The sequence below is a fragment of the Geotrypetes seraphini genome, chromosome 3, assembly GCF_902459505.1.
Source record: "Geotrypetes seraphini chromosome 3, aGeoSer1.1, whole genome shotgun sequence".
Classification (NCBI taxonomy): Eukaryota; Metazoa; Chordata; class Amphibia; order Gymnophiona; family Dermophiidae; genus Geotrypetes; species Geotrypetes seraphini.
Genome location: NC_047086.1, coordinates 25,282,556 through 25,308,870, shown reverse-complemented (window position 1 = coordinate 25,308,870; position 26,315 = coordinate 25,282,556). Strand labels below are relative to the sequence as shown.

The 26,315-nt window shown below is 43.7% G+C and overlaps 1 protein-coding gene across 3 annotated transcripts in view; it reads right to left on the bottom strand.

Moving 5' to 3' along the window:
* The window catches only part of SLC35A1 (solute carrier family 35 member A1), an 87,931-nt gene extending 69,304 nt beyond the window's left edge, over window positions 1-18,627 (bottom strand). The window contains exons 1-2 of one of the 3 annotated variants that reach the window (XM_033938027.1): window positions 18,181-18,627; window positions 9,439-9,616 (exon numbers count right to left, since the gene is read on the bottom strand). In XM_033938027.1, the coding sequence (XP_033793918.1) occupies window positions 9,439-9,616; window positions 18,181-18,208 (206 nt within the window). In that variant the 5' untranslated portion in view covers window positions 18,209-18,627. Of the gene's footprint in view, window positions 1-9,438; window positions 9,617-17,431; window positions 17,803-18,180 lie in introns of those variants that run through there. The other 2 variants (XM_033938024.1, XM_033938026.1) reach the window with 2 other exon arrangements.
* Between the last annotated feature and the right edge of the window lie 7,688 nt (window positions 18,628-26,315).

Below are 26,315 nucleotides of genomic sequence, written 5' to 3'. Positions count from 1 at the left end.
GAAAAAGTGGGCTTTCAGCCTGGATTTGAACACTGGCAGAGACGGAGCTTGACGTCTGACATAGCCGGTAATTGGGATATTCAGCAGGAGATAGCCAGCTATCTCACACTGAATATATTGGCAGTTAGCCAGCTTAGTGCTATTTAGCTGGCCATGAGCCATCCCCAGCTGGCTAAATACTATGGAACACTGTTTGGAAAGCATCCATTTTGAAGCCAGGAAGAAACGAGAGAAAACATAGCCGAGGGCTGCACTACTCACCAGGACTGTTAAGTGAGCCAAGCAGGCATGACACCCATCTCTGCAGCAACTCTTTAGCCGTACTGGCTTTGGGGTGAAGACTTCTGGGGGGCTCCAGGGATGCAGCAGTGGCTATGTGTGCTGCTTTCTCTCTTTGCTTTTATTCTGTTGCTTAGTTTTTCATTTTTGTTTCTTAAAATAAGGAAATTCTTTAGATAACTTCCAAATAAAGGGAGCTAGAATAATCTAAATGGAAGCGAACTAGAACTTATGCTGAAACAAAAGATCATGAGGGCTAAGAGTGGATCTCAGCTGCCTAATGACTTGTAATGGAAATGAAAAACAAAAAAGAGAGAAAAATGTGAAGACGTATGTTCCTGATATTCCCTCTCCCTTGACGGTTTTTTCCTACACCCTTTCCTTTTATTTTCAATATTGTACCCTTACCCTTTTTCCTTTTGTTTCAATCCTATTTTTTGTCTTAATTGTCAGTATTAGTTTGTCTATCCCCCCCAGGTTTTTAATTAATTTTTAATATTGTCAAGCTGTAAACCGCTTTGGTATGTAAAAGTAGTATATCAAGTCAGAATAAACTTGAAATTTGTAAAGCGTCCTGGGCTCTCTGGGAAGGACGGGATAGAAAATGAAATAAATAAATAATCAATCAGATTTTCTACCCAGAGCAATGATCTGTGGCTGAAAGGATAAAGGACGGTCAGCCATCACAACACAGGCTTTTAACATGTCATTGGCATATGACCTTGAGGCAACAAGGCAGGAAAATTTCCTAGGAAAAAAAAGATGACCCTGTCAGATTTTTAAGTTTTATTAGGCCTGTTTCATATCAAAACGTTACTGCCTGCCCATTTATACGCATAGCTCTCTTTGTGTATGTGTAAACAAAGCTATGGATAAGGAGACAGAATGCAATGGGCAGCTAGTTGCAGACCACTGTTATGAGGACAGAGCTGGTAGAAGTATTCACCCAGGCAGATTCAATAATAGTGGTAGGTTTGCAGTGCCACACTGCCCAAACCATGAACAGCATAGCAGGCAGAGGGCTCAGGCCCGAACTGATGAAGAAGCACAGGGGTCAGCAGGAGACATCAGTGCAGTGACCAGGGAGCCCAAGTCCACCTGCTGAGCCAGAAGAGGAAGTACGTAGAGGAGATGGGGGCTAAATGGGAAACTGAATACCCACCCACCACTCAAATTGTGCTCTTTGTTCTCAAATCATACCCCCTCCTCCCCATTAACACATCCTACCGATAAGCTCACAACTGTTGACTTACTCACTCAGGCCAAAAACCAAAAGAGAAAACTGCAGACAGTATGTACAAGATGCAGGCTGTGTTTATTAAACCAAATATAAAATGCTTTAACTATTGTCACTTTTTTTTTTTTACAAACTCTTGGACCCGACACGATCCGTGTTTCGGAGAACACGCCTTCTTCAGGGGTCCTAATGAATATAAATATAAAGAACACTGCTAAGAATATGTACTTTATAAATGGACAGGTGGTGTGCATAAAGTAACCTGTGTGGAAAGAGTGAAACGGCAAAAGGAAAAATTGAGAAAGAATTATGAAAATGAAAAGATTATGAAAGGAATATAACATCAAGCAGAGAGTGATGGTGGATACCAAAGAAACAAATGAAAAAGTGAAAAGGAAAAAATGAACAAAATCAATAGAAACAAATGAATGAAAAAATAAAAAAATAACCTAATGTGAGTTAGACAGAATCAAAACTAGGGGGATTAAAAGTTATGAGACAAAATTAACAACGAACGTGCATGAAGATACCACAAGCTTTTTTGAAACCACACCTTGTGTGGTAAAAACATGGTGACATGAGTACAAAGAAACCTACCATTAGTAGTAAGAGTTAAAACGAACCGCAATATAAATTGGTAATAAACTAAAGGAAAATATATGTACAATAAGGTGTTGTTAAGAAGTAAAAAATTAAAGAAATATAAAGTTAAGAGCACAATATTTATTTAGAATACATATTAAAAACTTTGTAAAGAGATCAATAAAAGGAGTTACCAAATCGAGTAAAAGCCATAAAAAGTAATAAGAACTAAGTCATGTTACTTTTTATTGCTTTTACTCGATTTGGTAACTCCTTTTATTGACCACTTTACAAAGTTAATATGTATACTAAATAAATATTGTGCTGTTAACTTTTTAATTCTTTATTTTATCTTTTGCATGGGGGGGTGTCTGGGGGCAAAGAGTGGATGTTTCTGTGCTAATCAGCTTGCACAGCTACATTAATGTCTGTTGATTAGTAAGGTCTGGGAGAAGCATAATGGATTTAATAAACTGAAGAGGCCTTAGCAAGTCTTTCTATAAGCAATACTGCAAATAAAAAAATATATGTTTGCAACATTCTAAATGTTCTACTATGGTTTTTGTTAAATGCTGTTCCATGCAGTAACCTAATCGTATTTTTCCTATAGGATCCATTATTCACTTTATGTGGTTTTGAGGCGCAAAACCTACCCTCTATTTTCCAATAGGCACAGCATTTCTTTATTCATGATTTTGCAGCTCGTAGACTTTCCCAGGAACCATACTACCGTGAATAAGAACGGACTATACTCCCATTAACCAAATGTGCTGCCACACCTTTGCATCACCTACAGGGCATGATACTTAATAGACGACATTCCCAAATATATTCCCCTTTTACAAAACCGTAGCAGTTTTTAGCACTGGATGCGGCGGTAACAACTCTGACGCTCAAAGAATTTCTATGAGCGTCTGAGCTGTTACCACCACGGCCGGCGCTAAAATCTGTGCTATGGTTTTGTAAAAGGGGAATATATTTGGGAATGTCATCTATAGTAGGGTGCAACCTTAAGATCTATCCCACAATATTTCAAAACCTTAGGCAAATCAGGATCTTCCAATATATATAATTTCAGTTTTGCCAAATTCAGACAATTTATGCTCCATCACCCAACCAGTTATTTTGTCGAAACACTCAACAAACTTGGAGTTTGGATTCCGTACATTCAATTCCAAAGAAAAAAGAGAACTGAATTTCATCAGCATACATTCTGAATGACACCTTCCAATCATTCTAGCACCAGGCTCAGTGAGGTCATAAATAGATTAAAAAGCATTGTTTGCTTTTTTTGTCTGCTGCTGCCCACAGCTTTGAAAAGAGAAGGCTGAGGGAAGATATGATTGAAGTCTACAAATCCTGAGTGGAGTAGAACGGGTACAAGTGGATCGATTTTTCACTCCATCAAAAATTACGAACACTAGGGAACACTCGACGAAGTTACAGGGAAATACTTTTAAAACCAATAGGAGGAAATATTTTTTTCTCTCAGAGAAGTTAAGCTCTGGAATGCATTTGCTAGAGGTTGTGGTATGAACAGATAGTGTTGCTGGTTTTAAGAAAGGTTTGGACAAATTCCAGGAGGAAAAGTCCATAGTCTGTTATTAAGACATAGAGGAAGCCTCTGCTTGCCCTGGATCGGTAGCATGGAATGTTGCTACTCCTTGGGTTTTGGTCAGGTACTAGAGACCTGGATTGGTTACCGTGAGAACAGGCTACTGGGCTTGAAGGACCATTGGTCTGACCCAGTAAGGCTATTCTTATGCTCACTGAGTAAATAGAGGATTTCAATGTATTGTTTACAATAACATCTAGCACCTTTTATTTGGTGATGATGAAGCCTTGCATTTGTGTAGTCATAGTTTAGAATTTTCTTCCTTATGTACATCATATTGTGCTTGTCCAGATGAAATTTCATCTGCTTATGTACATCACATTGCGCTTGTCCAGATGAAATTTCATCTGCTGTATGGATGCCTAATCTCACCCATCTTGCAGGATCCTCCTGTAATGTCTTAAAATCCTCATGCGATTTAACAATTTTGAATAGTTCTGCCTCATCTGAAAATTTGATCAATGCATTCCTTACAAGATTGTGAAACTGTGTGTGCAAAATGATCCCCTTAAGAGAAAAAAATAAGCCAAACCCTAGGTACACAATGTTAATTTCCACATCAGGATGGCAGAATAAGCTCAGTGAACCGCAGCAGTGAATAAAAAAAATACAAATAATATTAGGTATTGTAAGAAAAGGCGAGGAAAAATAAACAGAGCATGTAATGCCTATGATGCAACTGCATTCCAAATGCTGTGTACACAGCAGAATTACAAAAGACTTATTTAAAGAGAGCAAGAAGTCAAATATCATCAAATAATAACAAACTTCTTTTTATTTTAACTGGAATAGCAATACAACAAATCACATTCAATTGGAAAAAACACGACAGATTAAATTACACATTCTGGTGGAATTCTGTATGCCATATATACAAAATGGAGCTCACTATAGCAACACAAAAAGGACATATAAATGAATTTCAAAAAATATGGAAACCATTAACTGAATATTGTAAAGAATGATTAATTTTCCCATATATAGAATTTGATTAGAGAGAAAAAATGGATGAAATCATATTTCTAAATATTATATAATATATTAATACTTGATGTATAATATGATATTTGGAAAGAATAATTTTAGAAATTTAATTCATATATTACTGAATAGAAGGGAGGGGGGAGGGGATGGGTTATTATTATATTAACTAAGAATTATATAAATTTAGTTTTCTGAAATATTAATATGAATTTTATATTTTCTTTTGATGTAACATTAAAATGAATAAAGATTTCTCATTCTGTATTGATAGGGAGGGAGGGAGGGAGGGATGGGAGATTATTATATTCAATAATAATTGTATAAATTTAAATTTCTTATAAAATATTATAACTTTATAATATATTGATTTTCTAAAGAAATGTTAAATTTGATATTAATATGTAAGTTAATCAAGTGTGTATATTCAAGTTTATAATGAATTTATTTAAAAACACTTGTTGTAACATAAGAAAATGAATAAAGATTTATAAAACAAAAAAGAACAGCCTTACTGAATCAGACCAGTGGTCCATCTAGCCCAGCATGCCATCTTCACGGTGGCCAATACAGGTCACCAGTACCTTGCAAAAACCCAAACAGCAACATTCCATATTACTAATCAAGGGCAAGCAGTGGCTTCCCCCATGTCTGTCTCAATAGCAGACTGTGGACTTTTCCTTCAGGAACCTGCCAAACTTATTTTAAAACCAGCTATATACATCCTCTGGCAATGAGTTCCAGAGCTTAACTATTCTCTGAGTGAAAAAAATATATATCTCCATGGACAGGATAGACAACAGCCACACATAAGGGTGATGGCGCTGAGTGGCCCTTGTCAGATAGCTCAGATTGACCTTTAAAAATCCAAGGGAGATCTTGCCTCACCAATTTGCTTGACTTCTTTGAAAGTGTGAATAAATATGTGGATAAAGGTAAGCCAGATGATGTAGTGTATCTAGATTTTCAGAAAGCTTTTGACAAAGTTCCTCATGAGAGGCTCCTGAGAAAATTAAAGAGTCATACGATAGGTGACAAAATTCAGTTGTGGATTAGGAATTGGTTGTCGGATAGAAAATAGAGGAGTAGGATTAAATGGTCATTTTTCTCAATGGAGGAGAGTAAACAGTGGAGTGCCACAGGGATTTGTACTGGGACCACTGCTATTTAACTTATTTATAAATGATCTGGAAATTGTAATGACGAGTGAGGTGATTTAATTTGCAGATGACACTAAGCTATCGTATCACAAGGCAGTCAGAGACACCTGCCTAGAAGCTGCTATAGCTCAATAAGTAAAAGCCCTGTGCTCATCTTCCAGAGATCATGGGTTCAAATCCCAACTAGCTCCCCCAGAATATATTTTAATTGTGGCATTCTACCTTGCAGGTGCACCTTGATGATCCAACAATAAGGTTACCATTGTGCAGCTGCAAACCTCTATTTGCAATGAAGTAGAAGCCATGCTAAGATCTGTATCTGTTTCTAACCTTTTGCAAATGAAGTTATATATGCAATCTATATATTTTTGTCATGCGTTTTATTTGCTGAATACACCTGTTTCACGAATGACCTCATTGGAGCAATCTTTAGTGAGAAAAAAAGGGTAGCTTTTTAGCAAGAAACAAAGCTGTTTTTTTATGTGATGTGCTTCAGTTAATGGATCTTTTCCTCTAAATTAGCAAATACTATTACTGTCTGCCCAGAAAAATAGAAGGTTTTGCACGCAATATCTTTGTATTGATATGCCCTATTTATGTGGTGGCTTATTAAATATATTTTGAGCTTAATATAGCAAATATAAAAACCCAGAGAGCTATTTAGCAGATCGCATTAATGATGTCCAAACTGTGCCTAAGTTCCGTCCATAAACTCAGATCTATTTGAAGACCAAACTAATCTTAAAAGTAGACCTGGTTTTCATTCGCCTACAATAGAGGCATCATATGGATGCCCTAGATCGCTCGGTGTTATGTAAATGAATCAAAGGATGCCCAAATTGAGTAATTGCCCAAACCACACCCATTCCACGCCTATTGAGTTAGGCACGAGTTTTAAACATGGGTGTCCACGAAATTGTGGACGCCTAAGTACCAATTATCGCTTGTTAAGTCCCTTAATTGCATCATTAACCACTTAGATTGAGCACCTAAAGCATGCCTAACTTTAGGCACCCTTTATAGAATCGGGGTCTAAATGGTGTGTGTCTGTGTGTGTGTCTGTGTCTGTGTGTGTGTCTGTGTCTGTGTGTCTGTGTGTGTGTCTGTGTTGTGTGTGTGTGTGTCTGTGTCTGTGTCTGTCTGTGTGTGGTGTGTGTGTGTGTGTCTGTGTGTTGTGTGTGTGTGTGTGTGTGTGTGTGTCTGTGTGTCTGTATCTTGTAACCACTCTGCTGCCCAAGATCGGGACACAATAGCACAACTAGTGGCTAAACATGAAAAATGCACTGATGTGTGACCCGGCCTGGAGTCACCCTGCAGGATTGGACTGACAATAGGAACTCAGCAAAATACCACCACATAGTTATAGAATCAAACATAAATTTACTGTCCAAAATAAAGGGCAGAATGGCATCAGCAAAATGAGTAGTGCTATTGCAAAAGAATGCCAAAATAAAACAAAACCCCAAAAAACAAAATAAGTCCAAACAGTTCATGATTCTTTCATTGAAACAATGGATCCAAATCTTCATAAGACCCTGCTTTCAGCAGAGCTTATTTTCCCAGGTAGTTCTCAGCCTGCTCCTCAGCAGGTGACAATTCAAACAATACAGTTCTCTGCATTGGAAATGTATAATGTACACAGTTTCCAAACAGAAGCCTCCAGCAGCCTTTTGAAGCACTGCTAGGCAATTAAGAACGTCTTAGGTTTGCCTTTTAGAACAGCTTTGCACACAGCTATCACAATTTCCCTCCCTGGGTGTTAGCAAACCTCACCCAAGAGACACACTCAGAGCTTCAAATATTCAAAATCAAAAAATGCAGTTCCAAACCTCCATGGGTGTACAGCTCTCACCTCTGCCTGGACCAGGCAGATCATCATGGGAGAGGAACCTTATCCTTCTCCCTAACCTGCCTAACTGTTTCTCCAAAACTGCTGCCTTTTCTAGAGCAGGGCCCCACCCTGATCTAGCTGAGTCAGAAGGTGCTTGCACAGCTCTTGGGCTCCCCCGGTGGTGACCTGAATATCTGCCACCTGGCAAGTTCTTGGGCCTACCGGCTCCCCCTAGTGGACACCCATGAAAACACCGTGACCAAAGCAGGACAGATCCTACTTGGTCACAATCTATAAGAAGTGCTCACAGGGGAATAAAACAAAAAGAATTTGCTGACGTCAACTCAGTCCTTAGAGGGAACAACTCTCAAGTCAATCTCTTTTACTGCATTAGTCATACGATGGCTACTGAATTCTTTACACATGAAGGGAAATTTTATAACAAGGCACCAGGACAGGAAAAGCACATAATTGCATATGTTGTGCCTGTTTTGTAAAGGCAATCAAATCCATCCCAAATAGTGAAGCAATCACAAAGAACTCTTGTAGAGCTAACGCCTTTCAGAGCCCTGAAACAGCAATTTAATCGTTAAACGATGGCCATCGGCTACAACTACATTTGGATTTATGAAAAGCACTGAAATTGCGGGGACGAGCGAGGACACGATCTGGCAGGAACCTCTGAGATAAGTACTTATTATTTTTATTTTCTTACCTGCTGTTTTGCCCACCTGTTTGAAGTAGAAATATTTAAAATCTACACTCACATATCTGCACTAACATATCTACACTCAAATATTTAAAATCTACACTCAGATATCTGTAATCTGCGTTTCTAATTCACGTTTTCATTTTTGCGTGTATAAAAAGAGGTTTTTATGGCCTATGATATAGTGTTGGAGGAGAGCCAGTAAAAACTATTCGGCTCTTCCCTTCATAGCTGCGATATAGCATTTGCTCTCCGTAACTCCTGAGGCCTTTTTCCTCCTTTTAGAAGACAAAAGAAGTTAAAGGCGATATACTCGGTACTGGAATAAGCTTCCGGAGCAGGTGGCCAAGGCCAACAGCGTGCTTGACTTTAAGAATAAATGGGACATCTACGTGGGATCCCTACAGAGGCCTAGCAAGACACTCAGACTTGATAGGGCGGGTCAGTAGAGTGGGCAGACTTGGTGGGCTATAGCCCTTTTCTGCCGTCACCTTTCTATGTTTCTATGTTTCTATTTAATACTGGGGGTTAGTTGTTGTTTGATAGTGTATGTTTATTCCAGTTTCTACATTGGTGGGTTGGTTGTTTTTTTTTTTAATTTGATGCAGTCACAAAAAATACATCAATCCATACCTCAGTGCTTGAAATCGTTATACCAAATTTATATGAAAAAAACATTTATAGCAAATCTAATGTGAAATAGTCAGCCATTAGTTTTGGCAAGCTATTTCATATGAGGTTTGCTATAGAGCTTCTTATGCTGTGAAACTAATTCCTCCAGGATTTATAACAAGGTTGATGTTGACACCCTACACAGGCTTCTTGGCTAAAACCCGGCTGTGTAGTGTCCTCCTTATACTCTTTGGCTTCATTACTTGCTGGTGGCCTTTTGATACCCCACTTTTTGTGCATACCTTTATGGGGCTTCTCTCACATTCTACAACAGGCTAACTTTATTTTTGAAAAATCATTACAGCTGAGAACTCTTCTTGCATCACTCCATACCGTATAAATAAGCAAGGAACAGAAGTTCGTCATACTTACTTAGCCAAAATACTCATGCTGAAAAACAGTTTTAACACTTCGGTGCTGAAAACAGCTGTGGTCGAGAAGTAAAGCTCTTCCCCTGTTGTCCTGGTATATCGTAATGTTACAATGTATGTTGCAGCCACCAAAGTCATCACCGCCAAGCAATACAACTTGAATAGCAAACTGACATTACCTGCAAAAACAAGAAATAAGCCCATCAAAGATACACAGAAAAACAGATGTGAAACTGTTTGGCGCACCTAAATAAGTGCAGTAAGGCTTGCACTTTTGGAAGCTCTTACATGTTCACATTTCCACTTTGTGGAAGTCTAGGCGTGTTCCTCACCCTCAGCTTCTTTTTCTACACTTTCTAAAGGCCTGAGGAGTTTTTTGCACTGTGCGCTTTTGTTTGCCAAGAAACTGATTCTACTGCATTGGCTGGACTCTGCCCCTCTCTCAGTTTCTGAATGGCGTACACAGATGCTTCACCAGCTGAAAATGGAGCATATGGAAGGCACGGATATGGATTCTGTAAAGGGGCTCCAGCTTCAAACTGTTTGGGAACCATTTTGGTCTTCCTTAACTATGTATGCTCATAGCAATGTCTTGAATCTCTAATTGAGTATTGATATTTGCTCTTTAGTATGGTTGCCCCTTTCTCTTGCCTCCCCTTTCTTTCTTTTTTTTTTTTTTTTTTTGGGGGGGTTGCAATATACCTTGTTCAAACGAATTGCCTTACCTTTCTGTTTATTCTTTTTTTTTAGTTTATTTAAAATTTCTTATACCGCCTAATCAAACTTCTAAGCAGTGTACAGTAATCATAAAAACATACATTGACTCCATTTTGGACGGAATGGCCAGGATAGCATAAGGAATCTCCAAATTCCGGAAGAAAGTCTGCTGCAAAACCGGATTCAAAGGGAGGCGAAGGGATTCCTTCAGTGGATAAGGAAGCTCCATTTCCTCCAAATATTCCCGGGTGTACCTGGAATCAGACTGGAGGTCCAATTGCAGCGCCTTGCCCATGTCCATCACAAACCTGGTGAAGGAGGACGGCTTGCTTGCAGAAGGCCCCTCAAGGCGGGAAGCCGAGCGAGACTTTGGTGCAGCAGAAAACGAGGGGGAAGCCTCCCTCGAATACTGCGCCGGTACATCAGTGTCAACAAGTAGGGACATCGAGGAGGCCCCACTAAAAGAACGAGGGGGAGTCAACAATGGCTTGTGCTTAGACAGCCGGGAAGGCGAGGACCCGGGGGTCTGAGGGATAGAGATCCGGGGAGCCCGCCTCGGCGAGCCACAGGAAGAAGAGACCTGCCGACATGGGAGGGAGCCAGGAGTCCTCAACCTCGGGGCCCCTCGGTCCGGGGACCGCGACGGAACAGGAGAGCGGAGAAGGCAAGGGTCAGACAGTACGAGGTCTGACAGCTTGATGGACCCCATAGTGCGAGGGCCTGGTGACCTACCCTGCTTCAGGGAAGAATCCCTGGGTCGCTTTGCAGACCTCTGCCTCGAGGGAGAAGTACGTCTCGACTGGTGCTTCGCCCGAGGCTGGGCGGCGGGAAAAGTCCGCCTCGAGGGAACAGGCGAGGAATCACTCGAGGACAAGCGTTGAGACCGATGCACCTTGCCTCGAGAGCCCTCGGCGTGACGCTCAGGTTGGTCTGCAACAAGCGAAGTCGAGGCCGGGGCAAGCTGAGCTAAAGCAGAGGAGATCTGCGAGGTTAAGATAGTCTTAAGCATATCCTCGAATATCGGCACCGAGGCCAAAGGATTCGGACATATGGGTGCAGCAGTGCACTCCAACGAGGGCGACCTCGATGTAGAGTATCGCTTTAATGTGGAGGCACGCTTGGGAGGAGGTCTCGTCGAGGCCGGCAGAACTACACTCACTGCCTGGGCGGCCAGAGACTCCGAGGATGGCTTCTTCGGTAGCTGAGCTGAACCTGAATGAGGAGAATCTACGCAATCCCACCAACACGGTTTCACCAAAGGTAGGTCATGCCAATCCAATCTTATCAGCTTTTGCGACTGGGTAACTAGAAAGCTGGACCAGGGAGAGTCCCTGGACGTCGTGTACCTGGACTTCAGTAAAGCTTTTGACAGCGTCCCCCACCGTAGATTGAAGAAATGTTCCTGTGGCTTAGGCCTTAGTGGAGGAGAAATGTTCCTGTGGCGTTAGGCCTCAGTGGAGAAATATTCCTGTAGCTTTAGGCCTCAGTGGAAGAGAAATGTTCCTGTGGCTTTAGGCCTCAGTGGAGGAGAAATGTTCCCGTGGCTTTAAGCCCCAGAGGAGAAATATTCCTGTGGCTTAGGCCTCAGTGGAGGAGAAATGTTCTTGTGGCTTAGGCCTTAGTGGAGGAGAAATATTCCTGTGGCTTAGGCCTCAGTGGAGGAGAAATGTTTCTATGTCTTTAGGCCTCAGTGGGGGAGAAAGGTTCCTGCGGCTTTAGGCCTCAGGGGAGAAAGGTTCCTGCGGCTTTAGGCCTCAGTTGAGCTGCGGGATGGGGGCTGCACAGTGTCAATTTGGGGGGGCAACACATGGCTCTCAGGTCCCTTCCCCCCTCCCCCCTTGAAGAACCTGGCTACTTAAGTTCCATAAGCTCACTTGTTCTGTGGGCGCGGGACTACAGAAGTCGCCATTCTCTTTGGAGAGGCGCCAGTGGGAGGAGCTTGTTACCACTTTGTCACGTAGGACAGCCAAGGCTGCTTCAGCCGTAGTCGCACGCAGGCAACAACAGGCCCTGAGGGCGGTCGGCCAAGGCCCTTCCCTCCTGCCACAAAAGAGGGGGGTGTCACTGCAGTTGCCGGTGCTACGGCTTTCAGTCTTTCTCATCTTGGAGGAGGGATACCACCACCGGCAGTAATTCCTTTGCCCTCACTATTCAACAGGCCCTAGCTGAGGTTGGCCTTGGCTGGGGCGCCATTTCACTGGCAGCCTAGTGTACCTTGTTTAATCCCGGACGGCTGACAGCTGGGGCTAAGCTAGTTGTGGGCTAGCTGCAGCTCTTTCTCTCTGGATCAGAGTTTTTTTCTTTCCACTCCTTCTGGGTCATTCATGTGGAGGAGTGGGCTAAAAGTTGGATCAGATATCTCAGTGTCTGATGTTGTTGCTGTATCTATTTGGGGGCTCTGGGAAAGGCACTTGTCACTTCGGGGCCCAGGTACAGTTTTGTTGTATTGCCTCTCCTCTGGCATTCTTCTTGACTTTGGTCAACAGTTTGCCTCCTGAAGGAGCCCTATAGATTTGTGTTACAGAGGCCTTCAGTTAGAGGAGGAGTCTTCCCTTGTCCCGTTTCCAGGCTTGATGCCCTAGATCCTTGCGAGGAAAAGGTCTGATCTGCGGTGGTGCTCATGGGTTTTGACATCAGCTAAGGACCACTGCCAGGCATGATGGTTCCATTCCACATGAGGATATTTGGGGCCTGTCGATTATGATGGGAGGCTGCTTTGCACTCATTCTATTCGTGGGATGTAGCTGTGTTTTCCACAGCATGGTGCTCTCAGGCAAGGATGGCTCCTTTTCACATAGGCTAGGGAGGGTAACCTCTGTATGATCATGGGTAACATACTCTGGAATGTAGAATCTCCTTGGACGCGTGCTACAGGGCCAGATTTGGGGGCAAGGGATTTCCCTTTCGTTTCTTTATTTCACTCCCTATGTTTGGACTGCTTTGATACATCCCACTAGTCTCTGGATTCATCTGCAGTGACTAAAGGAAAGAAAATTATCAGGTAAGGACATAATTTTACCTTCAAAGCCAACTTGCATATGCAGAAGGTGTCTTCAGTTAAATGACTGTACTGCAGAGGCATGAGACAGCCATCTAGTGTCACTGGCCATTTTCAGCTTAATCTGGGGAATGTTCCGAATATTTTGCATTTCTGTTAAACCAGCCATCCTAACTGAAGAATTTTGGAAGAAATAGAACAGCTGCCTTAAGATGTCATTCAGTTTTGTTAAATAAGGTATGTCAGCTGCTGCTTGGGCACTTGCAAGGGCCAATCGATGGTTTACACAGTGGCAGTTGACCAAGAGTCCAGATGTTTTATCTTTAAGCAGTTTTGCCACACCTTTCTGTTTCCCAATCATAACAGCTGCTCCATCTGACTCTAGTCCAACCAGATTAGCAGTTTTCAAGCCTAGTATGTCCATAGTCTCACTCAGTGTGTTGGTTATAGTCTCCGCTTTGCCATCACTCATATTGCAGGTTGATACAAAACTAATTTTGACCTGTTTAGTGACCTGGCAAACATATTTAATGTAAATAATTAATTGTTTTACAACTGAGATGTGGTTTCATCACACAGAATACTGAAAAAATTTTCAGCGTGCATATTTTTCAGTATGTTAGACTTTATTTCTGATGCTAAGATATCCAGCAACTCTTGCATTATTCTTTCTGAGGTGTAATGTGCATTTTTACCAACATTGAGATGTTGTAAAAAGGAATAACCCATTTCTTTACAGTGTTCCAACAGCTTTTTCAAACAACTTTGTATGTGGTAACTCATTTTTTGCCAACCAATACATGGATCTTAAAGCTCCCATAAAGGCATCTCTCTGTAAGTTATTTAACATAGATACAGATCTTTCTATTTGACCGATTCCAGTTTGCTCTAGTATACGCTTTCCTAAAAGGTCAAAAGAAGTCTCAATATGTATTTTACTATTTTCATGGTCCAGCAAGCTTTCTTTTCAAATTCTTGTACATGGCACATTTACCCAAGGTAACTCCCTCCTTGGGAAGTGTTTGTTTGAATATTTCATGCACAATGAGCACCAAATACCATTTTCTTTGACTATTAGCCAATCAAAATCTTTAAACTATTGTTTATTTATGCCGGATAAGCGATGCTTAGATTTATCAATTGGCAGAGTGTGTGCTGAAAAGATTTCCCCTGATGGACCAGCCTCTGCAATGTCTTTGTCTGAAATTGCCACATCAGCAGTTGACGCTGCACCTTCATTGGTTTGTGGCATCTCTTTTCTGAAATAACTGAGCAGTGTTGTTTTCTTAACACTTTTTTTACTCATGTTGGTAAAATGAAAAGTACCTATGAATAAGACTTTTGAGTGGTCACGCGGGAGCCTATTGGATATTCAGTGCACACTTACACTACGGCAGGGCAAGATATGAACAAAAAAAAGAATGGCAGATGGGTCACTTTAACAGGACAGAGAATAAAACAGAGGAAACAAAACCACAAACACAAAAGCACAAAACCAAAGTGGAATTGTCCCAATCAGAATGGTGCGCACTAAACAAAAGTGTCCTTCAACTCATCTGATAAATCCAAATGCCTTTATTCATCCAAAGTCTTATAAAATTCATCCAATGACTCAATGACCCGACATGCACATGTTTCGGCCTAACCGGCCTGCCTCAGGAGTCTTGTGAGTCTTCACCGTGTCTATTTGAAAAACCATACAAAGTACAGAAATACCCTCCAAATGAGGCTGCTAAGGTGAAAAGTTGTAAGGCAGTGAAAAACGCTGCGACCTTGCTGTCAGCACTTTGGTTTTGTCACTTTAACAGGAACCAGTGAGTGCTACAAGGATTTTTATTTTTTGCTCTCCTGGGCTTAAACTGCCTCAAACACTCTGTGATGAAAGAAGAGGGAAAGGCACAGCCAAGTCTGGCCCTAGACTTCCCCCCCCCTTTCTGGAGGACCTACTGCTATTAAATATTTCTATAGTGCTCTCAGATGTACGCAGCGCTGCACAGAGTCACAAAGAGTACTAATGTGATCAAAGAGGGAAAAGCACAGCCAAGTCTAGCCCTGGACTCTTTTTTTCCCCCCCTTTCTGGAGGACCTACTGCTATTAAATATTTCTATAGCACTCTCAGATGCAGCAGCGTTGCACAGAGTCACAAAGAGAGAAAAGCACAGCCAAGTCTGGCCCTGGACTCTTTCCCCCCCCCCTTTCTGGAGGACCTACTACTATTAAATATTTCTATTGGTCTGCCAGACAACGCAGGCTGCACAGAGTTAAAAGTAAGAAAATAGTCTCTGCTCGAAAGAGCTTACAACTTTTTTTCTCTCCAAAAATACCCTGCTGAAAGCACAGAGGGAAGTTAGAACCATCAACCTAACCCACCCAAAACTTTCTGCCTCATCCCTCAGCACAGCGGGAAACAAAAGTTCTGACGTTGAAGGGGTGGACCTTTGGAGCGTGGGCGAAAATATTTTAATAGGTCGATGTTAAAAACACTATGCAAATTACCCTTCCCTGCTCACAGTGAAGGAGTAGGGGCGGGGAAGGGGTAATTTGCATAGCGCACCAAGGCGTTGGACCAATCGAAATACAACCCCTTGGTGCGCTATGCAAATTACCCCTTCCCCTCCCGTACTCCACTGTGAGCAGTGGCGAGATTCACGGAAAATCCTTGTAGCAGCACTGTAGCACTTAATTCAGCAGGCTTGCTTTGGTCGCTAATGCTGGTTCTTCTGCTCATGCTCAGTTAGACCTGATCTGAGCATGTGCAGAAGAAACAGGCATTATCCGAAGTTTGCGTGCTGAATTAAGTGCTGCTGAAGATGTGGTTCAGGCAGGAAAGGTCTGTTCACCTTCAAGTACGGGGTGCAGGCAAACTGGAAGAAGCAGGTGCTTGACAATTCATGTGCGAACCACCGCCGAGTCGCGAGTCCGATGTCAGATCCCGGAACCGGTCCGGCGCGGTCTCTGCAGCTGCAAAATGACAGCCGGGCGCTCACTTAAAGTAGCTGGGCGGTGCGCCCGGCTGAAACACTTTAGGGAGAACACTGTTCTAAATGCTGACATTTCAAAATATGCTCTAATGGATCGAAGTTTCCAGAGAGTGAAAAAACCCTTTCTGATTAAGGAGAGTCTACCTGGTCTTTCATGGTTAGGCACTGATCTAGTGTTACACCCAATACCTTCATAGTAGTCTGAATAGGATAACTAAGTTTATTGATGCATAGTGGTGTTTTGGTGTTAAGCGGGTGTGGCGAAGTTACAAAAAATTTTGTTTTTTCTGAATTAAGTTTCAGTTTGAATTCAGTCATCCATTGCTTCATCAAATTTAGTGCTTCTGATGCCTTGGGAGTAACTTCCGAGAGAGAGCAAATGGAATGATGATCGTAAAGTCATCTGCGTAACTAAATAATTTTATCTCCAGCTGGGTCAATTGTGCACCTAGTGAGGACATGTAGACATTGAAAAGCAAGGGGGATAGTGGTGACCCTTGCGGTACACCAGATGGATTGCTCCAGGCATCGGAGAGATCGTAATTGAAACGTACTTGATAGACATGGGACATAAGGAAGCCTCAAAACCAGTCCAACACCTCTTCCCTAATATCAATTGCATCTAGGCATTGCAGCATTTTCCCATCGTCCACCAGGTCAAAGGCAGAGCTCATATCAAATTGCATGATCAGGGAATTAAGGCCCTTGCTGAACAAGAGACAAGAGAAGATAGTGGATGCTGCGGATGGGCAAACTGGATGGTTGCTGGTTATAGAATTTCCCCCATATAGCCTATGCAATTTTAAAGAACATAATTCTACAAGTAAAACAGTGTTTTACCTAGAGACTGACACAGGGACAAAGTTTGCCCCTGTCCTTGCAAGTTCTGACCCCATTTGCACAAACCTCTTAACAGTTATGTAGTACAACAACAGAGAAATAGAAATGTACATTTACTCTTGTACTGTGCAAAATATAAAGATGACACACACCAAGGATGGTGTTAGTGGAGTGTGACTAGGGCAACTGCTGAACATGTGGGACAACAGGGACACAGAGATGGAAAATGATGATCATGGAGACAGAAGAGATGTCAAATGGGCATGAGTTCCTGGTGAGCAAGTTAAGAGAAGACAAAGGTCCCCCCAAGCCTGCTGGAAGCTGAAGAAAGTGCAGGCTTTGAGGACCCCTCCCAAATGTGGGCCCCTAGCTATATCTAACACCAGTTGTGGCAGGATGTACGTTTCACATCCGACCTACTCTAGTCACAAAATAGAAAATAAAATCATTTTTCTACCTTTTGTTCTCTGATCTTTTTTCAGGTCATGTCGGTCTGCTGCCCTCTCCGTTAGCAAACGTACATGCTGTTGGCTCTCTGAGATAGCTTTCACTGCAGCAGGCTTTTTGTTGCTTTGGGCAACCACTTTGTCTTGCCTAATGGCAGACGCTGAGAGCTAGCAGCATAGTGGTGGCATGGGGTTCAGATAGAACAGCTCCTTCCCCGGCACACAAAGCTCGTTGCAAGAGCGTTTCAGGAGACCCGGAACGAACGCGCGAAAGATTCATTCGCGCACACCAAGGTTATCTCGCAACCTATTCATTGTGGACGTGAGGAAAACTCAACTTGGCAACGGGGAGTCCCCAGGAAAGGTCTTGGAAGCACTCGGCTGCCCTCACACGCCACCTCTCCCCTCCCTCGCGGTCTACCATTCCCTCCCCCCCCTCCTCCCAGTTCCCCTCTCATTCTGACACTTCTCCTCCCTCCCCCCTTCCCAATTCCCCTCATTCTGACACTCCCTCCCCCACCCCCACCCCCAATTCCCCTCATTCTGACACTCCCTCCCCCACCCCCAATTCCCCTCATTCTGACACTTCTCCCTCCCCCCACCCCCAATTCCCCTCATTCTGACGCTTCTCCTCCCCCCATTCCCCTCAATCTGACACTTCTCCCTCCCTTCCCCCCACCCCAATTCCCCTCATTCTGACACTTCTCCCTCCCCCCCATTCTGACACTTCTCCTACCCCCCCCCCCCCCCGGCATCCTACCTTCTTCCTTATCCTTCACAGCACTCATGACTAAAACCGAAGCGTTCCCTTGGCAGCCTCCACCTCTCACGGAGTCTATCCCTCAACCGCATTCCGCCCCCGCGTGACATCACTTCCTACTTCCGGCCAGACGGAACGCGTTAGAGAATGATCCCCCTCCCTCCCCGGACCCAGGGGAAATAATATGGTGGGTCTGGTGGTGAGATTTAGGAGGAGACAGAAAAGGGAAGTTAGAACGCCGCGGTGGGGGAGCGTCAAAGATGACGTTTCGGGGCTGAGAATGACTCTGCTACGGAGGGAGGGGGGGGGGGTTGCTGTGGCGTCTTCGTGATCAATCCGTTTTGCCTCGTGGACGTCTATCCAGGAGCTGCCCAGAGAGAGCGCGCGCGCCTGTCCCACGCCGACCAGAGCATCGAAGCCCCGCGAAGCGTCTCCTAGGCTCCTGCGTCGCGCGCGCTTGCCTTGGGCTCTGTACATGCAAAAGACCTCTCCGTGCCCCCTGCAGCTTTCATTTTGCTGCTGGTTATTTTTCTCCCTTCGCTGACCTTAACACACTGAGGACACCCCGTTTCCCACATTAAATTTAATTAATTTAATCAATTTCTTGTTGTCTTGCTCAAGTGCTTATTTATGCAGGCTGGTCCCCTATAAGATCCCATTGACTTTTACTGCGTTTCTGGAGTTTCTTTTGCTGTTAACGATTTGACAAATGCGTTTGCTTTTTATAAAATTGTGTGGCTGTATATTGGTACACTTCTCAACAGGTGCATGTGTACTTTTAAGAGATCTGCCTGCCTGTAGGTGTTCCTGAAGTCTGTATTTGGGTGTCTCTCCTTTACCCGTAGGCGCCAACTTTTCTGAATGACAACCCAGCACAGTGTTCTCCCCAGAAATTTTTTTCAGCCTGGGTGGCATGAAAAAGTAGCCGGGTGGTGGGGGAAAATTAAATGTGTACTATTATTATTTTCCAATGCTCAATATGACATCCTTTTTTAAGGTTTGACACTTGTGCCAGAATATTTTTGCTAAATTTAAGAAGTATCCAACTCTAGAAATGAATAATTAGATATTCACCCTCTTTCAAATGGTAGAGGTTTAAAAAAGGAAAATGCGTTAATGAAATCATTAGGTTCAATCTAGCCACTTATTTCTGCATGAATTTAAACAACTGGAAAAAAAAGATAAATATAGCTCATCCAGTCATACAAGAAACAGCTCTACAGCACCTCTAATAATGTTTTGATCACTAGGTTCCTTCCTGAGGTTTCACTGATGATATGAAATAGATGCAATCCCCACTTCCAGACCTCTTCCACATAATTTATGGAGAGGTATTACTGAGCCTTGAAGGAGACTTGTGTGATTGCACTACAGCAAAACAAAAAAGTAGCAGATACAGATCAAAGAGAGAGCTAGGGCAAAACAGTTTAGGTAAAGATGCAGGTAATAATTAGCAATGTATGAAAAATATTTTATTTGCTTATAATGTCATTTGAAAGCTGCTTGATGTTAATACAATTCTTTATAGTGTGTGTGTGTGGGAGGTGGGGCAAAACCTACGTCATCAGTAAAGTTAGAATAGTCATTAAATCCAGTGGCGTACCTAGTATATATATATCAGCCAGTGCTGATCATTTTTTAACCCCCTCCTCTATATAAAAAATATATTTTTAGTAATAATCCATGAGTCACACAACATGGGTACACCTAGGAAAAGTTTCCGCACCCTCTGGAAGCTTCGGTCCATTAGAGCATACATCATTTAGAATTCTAGTACAATCCCTTATACTAAGCCAACTTGATTACTGTAACGTCGCCTATTTAGCAATTTCCCAGAAGAATATGCGGCGATTGCAATTGGTACAAAATGCCATGGTCAGGCTACTTTGTGGGTTGAAGAAGTTTGATCATGTAACACCTTCCTACCGACTTCACTGGCTGCCGATGGAGGCGCGTGTGAAGTTTAAGTTTGGATGTTTTTGCTTTAAGGTACTATACGGTTTAGCCCCTAAATATATAACTGACCTTTTCTCTTTCAACCAACAGACATAAGAGAAGCTCACATCTGAATTTTGTTTCTCCACCAGTTAGAGGATGTAAATTTAAAAGTCATCATCAACATATTTTCTCACATCAAACAGCATTATGGGGAAAAGATCTGGAACAACTGCTTATGCCTACTACTTATGGGGAATTTAGGAAACACCTAAGAGCATATCTGTTCTTGAAGTATTTAGGTAACTGACCTATACAATCTTAGTCCACGACAACTGATCTCTAGAGCTGTTAATCACTAACCCTTAACTTTGTTAATTCTACTCAATCTATAGCTTCTTTTAATCATTGTAAACCACATAGAACTTCACGGTCCTGCAGTATATAAACTGTTATTATTATTAGAACACCAACACACATTGTAAAACTAAACAAGCCAGATCCTGCACAATCAATTGATCCTGTAGTCAATGCTAACAGAAAGCCATATCCTTTTCATACACACAGAACACAGATACACCGTCACCCAGTATGGAATAATCACAAACTAAAAATAGAAATACAGTGGTACCTTGGATTACGAGCATAATCCGTTCCAGGAGCATGCTCGTAATCCAAAATGCTCGTTTATCAAAGCGAGTTTCCCCATAGGAAATAATGGAAACTCGCTTTGATACGTTCGACGTGAACTCTCAGACCTTGAGCATGCGCACATGCTCAAGGCCCAGCACCGGAGGCAGATCTTCGGGCACCGGCAAAGCACAGGACATGCTGGTGCCGGTGCGGAGGCTACATCAAAGTAAGAAGAGGGTTCGGGTGGGTTGGGGGGACCTCAGGTCGCGGCAGGGGGGTGCCCAATGGCGGCGGGGGGGGTGCCGGATTGCGTAGGGAGAGTGCCAGTTTGCAGGGGGGGCGCTCGCAAATCGAGGCACGCTCGGTTTACGAGGCACCAAGTTTGCAAATGTTTTGCTCGTCTTGCAAAACACTCGCAAACCGGTGCACTCGTAAACTGAGGTACCACTGTATTTAGACAGAAGTTAAACTGAACCAAGAAACCAGACTTTGCATACAATGCAACACCACAGAAACAGCGACACGTCCCCTAATATTGTGCAAAATATAAAGACAGTAGATGTAAATTTGAAAAAAAACCTGCTACATAACAATCACCACTTTACAAATTAACAAATAGAAATAAAACAAATAATGAGAAATAAGAAAATACCATTTTATTGGACTAATGCATTTTTCAATTAGATTTCAGAGGCCAAATCTTTCTTCAAGACAGTACAGTATACTGCTGTTATGGTATCCTGTCCTGACCTGAGGAAAGGGGTTTAGTCCCCCCAAAATTGCTTTATTTTCATTTCCTATTTTAAAACTTTAATCAATACAGTTACAATACTATTTGATTCTATGTAAAGCAACAAAAAAATTTTTCTACCTTTTGTTGTTTCTGCTTTAATCATCTTCTCTTTGCTCCCTTCTTTCTATTCAGCGTTTGTCCTCACTCTCTTCCATGCAACATCTGTCCTCTCTCTTTGCCCCTTCCACCCAGCTTCTGCCCTCTGTCTCTCTCTCTCTGCCCTTTCCATCCTGTTTCAGCCCTCTCTCTGTTCCATATGGCATCTTCCCTCTTTCTATGTCCCTTCAATAAATTGTATATCCTGTGCCCTTTTGTCCTTTGTACATGATTCCTTTCCGCTTCACCCCCGCTCCATTTTTTTGTCTCCACCCCCTCCCCTATGCTCTGGCATCTCTCTCTTTTCCTTTCCTTCCATCCGTCCCACTCCACCCCATGGTCTGGCATCTCTATCTCCTTCCCTTCTCTCCCCCCTATGCCCTGGCATCTCTCTCCTATCTCTCCTTCTCCGGCACCTCCTCTCCTTTCTTTCCCTCTGGTCTGGCATTTTGTCTCCTTTAGTTTCCCTTCCTTCCCCCCATGCCCTGGTATCTATCTCCTATTCTTCCATCTCCCAATCCATTATCTGGCATCCCTTCTCCTTCCTTTCTCTCCTTCCTTCCTTTCATCTGGTCAGGCATCTGTCTCCTTTCCCTCCCCCCTATTGCCCTGACATCTCTCTCCCCCCCTCCATGGTCTGGTAGCTCCTTTCCCTCCCTCCCATGATCTTGGCATCTCTTTCCTCTCCTCTCCATTCCCTGGTCTTCCTTCTCCCAAATTGGGTGCAGCAGCAGCACTTCTTTTCCCCTCCCCCCAACTGGATGCAGCAGCAGCACTTCTTTTCCCCTCCCCCCAACTGGGTGCAGCAGCAGCACTTCTCTTCCCCTCCCCCCCAATTGGGTGCAGCAGCATTTCTCTTTCCCCTCCCCCATTGGGTGCAGCAGCAGCAGAATTTCTCTTCCCATCCCTCCCATCTCACACACCCATCAGCAGAGTCACTAGGCAAGTTGTAAGCTTCCCTCCATCGATGACCTATCTTCCATAGGTCAGCGACAGAGGGAAGCTTACAACTTGCTGCTCTTGCTTGCTTCGGGCCTTCCTCGTTGCCGTATCCTGCCTTCACGGAAACAGAAAGTAGGCAGGACCCGGCAGCGAGGAAGGCCCGAAGCATGCAAGAGCAGAAAGTTGTAAGCTTTCCTCCATCGCTGACCTGTCTCTCGCCTTAGCCTATAGCAAATTCATACTCCGGGGCTCTAACGTGTGCGTGCCGGCTTCCCTTCTCTTCTCTCTCCCCCCCCGGGAAGTAATTTCCAGTTTCGGACGGAAGAGAAGGGAAGCCAGCATGCACATGTTAGAGCCCAGGAGCATGAGTTTGCTACGGGCTAAGGTGGGAAATCTCCAAGCCGGTGAGAGGTTTAAAAAAAAAAATGTTCAGCAGCAGGATTCGCGATTGGATGACAGCCGGGTGGACATCTCAATTAGCCAGGTGGAGCGTTCAGCTAAAAGGCCCTAGGGAGAACACTGCAGCAGGCATTACTTTATTTGTAAAAAAGGAAAACAAAGTATGGCAGGGGCCTTGGGTACAATTCACCAGGCCATATTTAAATGTAGAGCATAGCAGGTAGTGTACAAACTGAGAGGATTCATGGCTGTCTCTCTCTACCATCCATAGCCCATCTACTCTCCAGTCATTTTTCTAACTTCCAGTCTTTCATGGTCCTCCCATATCATCCACACTTGGAATGTTTTTTTTCAGAAAATGGAAAATGTTACCCATTTCTCTTTCACTTTGAGACTTGCTGAATGAGACTTAAGACTTTTCCATGAATGAAAAATTATGTCCTACCTGTTAATTTTCTTTCCTTTAGACACAGCAGATGAATCCAGAGACCAGTGGGATAGCACATACCTACCAGCAGGTGGAGATAGAGCCCTGGTTTTCAGGAGTATATCTGGATGGAATTCCCTCTTGCCAATTAGTACTGCTCTTGCCCAAGCATCCGGGACAATGCAGCTGCAGCCCAAAAATCTTTCCCATAAGAGAGCAAGAACAATAGCCAATCTATACCAACCCTAGCACCTTCCCCTCCCCCCCAAGTCAGGGGAGTCACCACAGAGTCTAGACAGGGTGGGGCTCTGGATTCATCTCCTGTGTCTAAAGGAAAGAAAATTAACATGTAGGACATAATTTTTCATTCCTTAGCCCTGGCAGCAGATGAATCCAGAGACCAGTAGGATGTAGGAAAGCCAACTCATACTGGGTGAGACTAAAGTGCGGCCTTTACAATAACTGAAGACCCGAAAAATGCCTCTGCTCGCTCAGCCACATCCAAGCGGTAATATCTAGAGAAAGTGTTCCAGGGTGACCATGAGGCCGCTCTGCAAATCTCCAGAGAAAAACCCCTGGACTCAGCCCAGGACGTAGCCATCGTCCTGGTCGAGTGAGCATGGAGGGCCTCAGGCAGCCATTTGCCTGCAACCAAATAAACGGAAGCAATAGCCTCTTGGACCCACCAGGCCCTTCCTAGGTCCTGTAAAAAGAACAAAGAGATGATCCAACTTCCAAAAGTCATTAGTAACATGAAGATAGTGCAAGAGAACTCGACACACATCCAGCAAATGTAAAGACGGAAATTGCAATCTTCCTCCCTAAATGTCGGAAGGAAGAGAGGCTGATTGACATGAAAAGACAAAACCACCTTAGGCAGAAAAGAATGAACCATCCAAATTGAGACCCCCGATTCAGAAAAACGCAAGAACGTATCCCTGCAAGACAGAGCTTGCAATTCTGACACCCGCCTCACCGAGGCCATAGCCACCAGAAAAATCACCTTTAAGGTTACATCTTTCATCGTTGCGGTACTCAAAGGTTCGAAAGGAGCCTCTATCAACCCTCAAGAACCACTTTCAAATTCCAATCTGGACATGGTTTCCGCAGCAGCGGCCTAACACGGTTTACCCCCTTAAGGAACCTCACCACATCTGGCTGAGACCCTTAAGAAGTATGTGACACCTTACCTCTGTAACAGGCGATAGCCGCCACCTGAACTCGGAAGGGAATTGCATGCTAACCCTTTGGAAACCCCTTCTTACAAAAAAGAGAGAATATGAGATAAGGAAGCGTGAAAGAGTGAAATCCCTATTCTACTACACCAAGAGTCAAACAGTCGCCAGAGCCTCACATAGGCCGTAGATGTAGACTTTTTCTTAGCCTGTAGAAGAGTAGAAATAACCTGCTCTGAATACCCCTTCCACCTTAGCCCTGACCTTTCAATTTCCAGGCCGTAAGATCAAAGTGGGAGGGATCTTCCATCTGCACTGGTCCTTGCATGAGCAAGTCCAGGGTCACCGGGAATCGAAGTGGATGACCCTGTGAGAGCTTCATCAGATCACCATGGACGGTGCGGCCAATCCGGGGCTACGAACACCACTAATCCTGGGAAGTGCGCAATCAGAGCTAATACCCGGCCTATCTTCGACCAGGGTGGAAACACATACAGCAGACTTTGTGGAGGCCATGGAAGAACCAACACATCCACCCCCTCTGAGCTCCATTCTTTGCGCCTGCTGAAGAAGCGTGGAACCTTGGCGTTGTGACCCGAGGCCATAAGATCTATCTCCGGGAGTCCCCACTTGCAAACAATGAGCTGGAACGCCTGTCGAGACAGCTCTCATTCCCTGGGATCAAACGAATTCCTGCTGAGGAAGTCTGCCTGAACGTTGTCCCTTCCTGCAATATGCACCGCTGACAGTAGCGGAAGAAATGCCTCCGCCCACAGCAGAAGAATTCTCGCCTCTCGTGCCAACAGCCGACTCCTCATGCCCCCCTGTCTGTTGATATAGGCTACTGACGTGACATTGTCTGACAGGACCCTGGTCGGTTTGTCCTGAATCAGTGGCTGAAGCTCTTTCAGAGCTAGCCTGATTGCCCTCAGTTCTAGAAGATTGATAGACTCGTGAGCCTCCTCCGGGCTCCAACTGCCTTGTGCTGAGGACTGGAGACACAGAGCCCTCCATCCTGTCAGGCTGGCGTCCGTCGTCACTACTATCCAGTCTGGAGCTGCCAGTGGCATGCTTTTGAACAGGTGTTCCTTTTGTAGCCACCAATGCATACTGCCCGAGGCTGAATGGCTCTGAAAACCAGGGCTCTATCTCCACCTGCTGGTAGGTATGTGCTATCACACTGGTCTCTGGATTCATCTGCTGCCGGCGCTAAGGAATGAACTTTTTTAAGGCTGTGGCATCACAAACTGCCAAAAAAACTCCCTCTATTCCCCCATGTCACCTCAGTAAAATAATTAATGTATTTAAAAAAACATATAGCCTGCTTAAAACCTAAGCAGGTACCATAACAAACATACATAATAAAAACCACAAAATGCACAAAATAAAATCTTACTCTTATGCTTCTAGGCTTAACATCCTCATTAAATCTTCAGCTGTTCTCCACCACAGCCTCAATCGTGATGTCTTCTCCAACTGCTCCATCACAAATTTCTCCACTCTTTGACATCATCTCATAACTTTCACAATTCATCACCCTCCCTGCCAGACCCAGCCAATCTTCACCAATGCATTTAGGAATCTTCAGGCTATAGACCCTTCCTCTCAACCACTATGCTACACAAATCTATCAATGAGGCTGTCTCCTATAATACCATTCTCTCCTCTGCTCTAGATACCCTCGTTCCCCCCCTCTACGTTCTGTAAGGCTTGCCAAAACCCAGCCCTGGCTGAC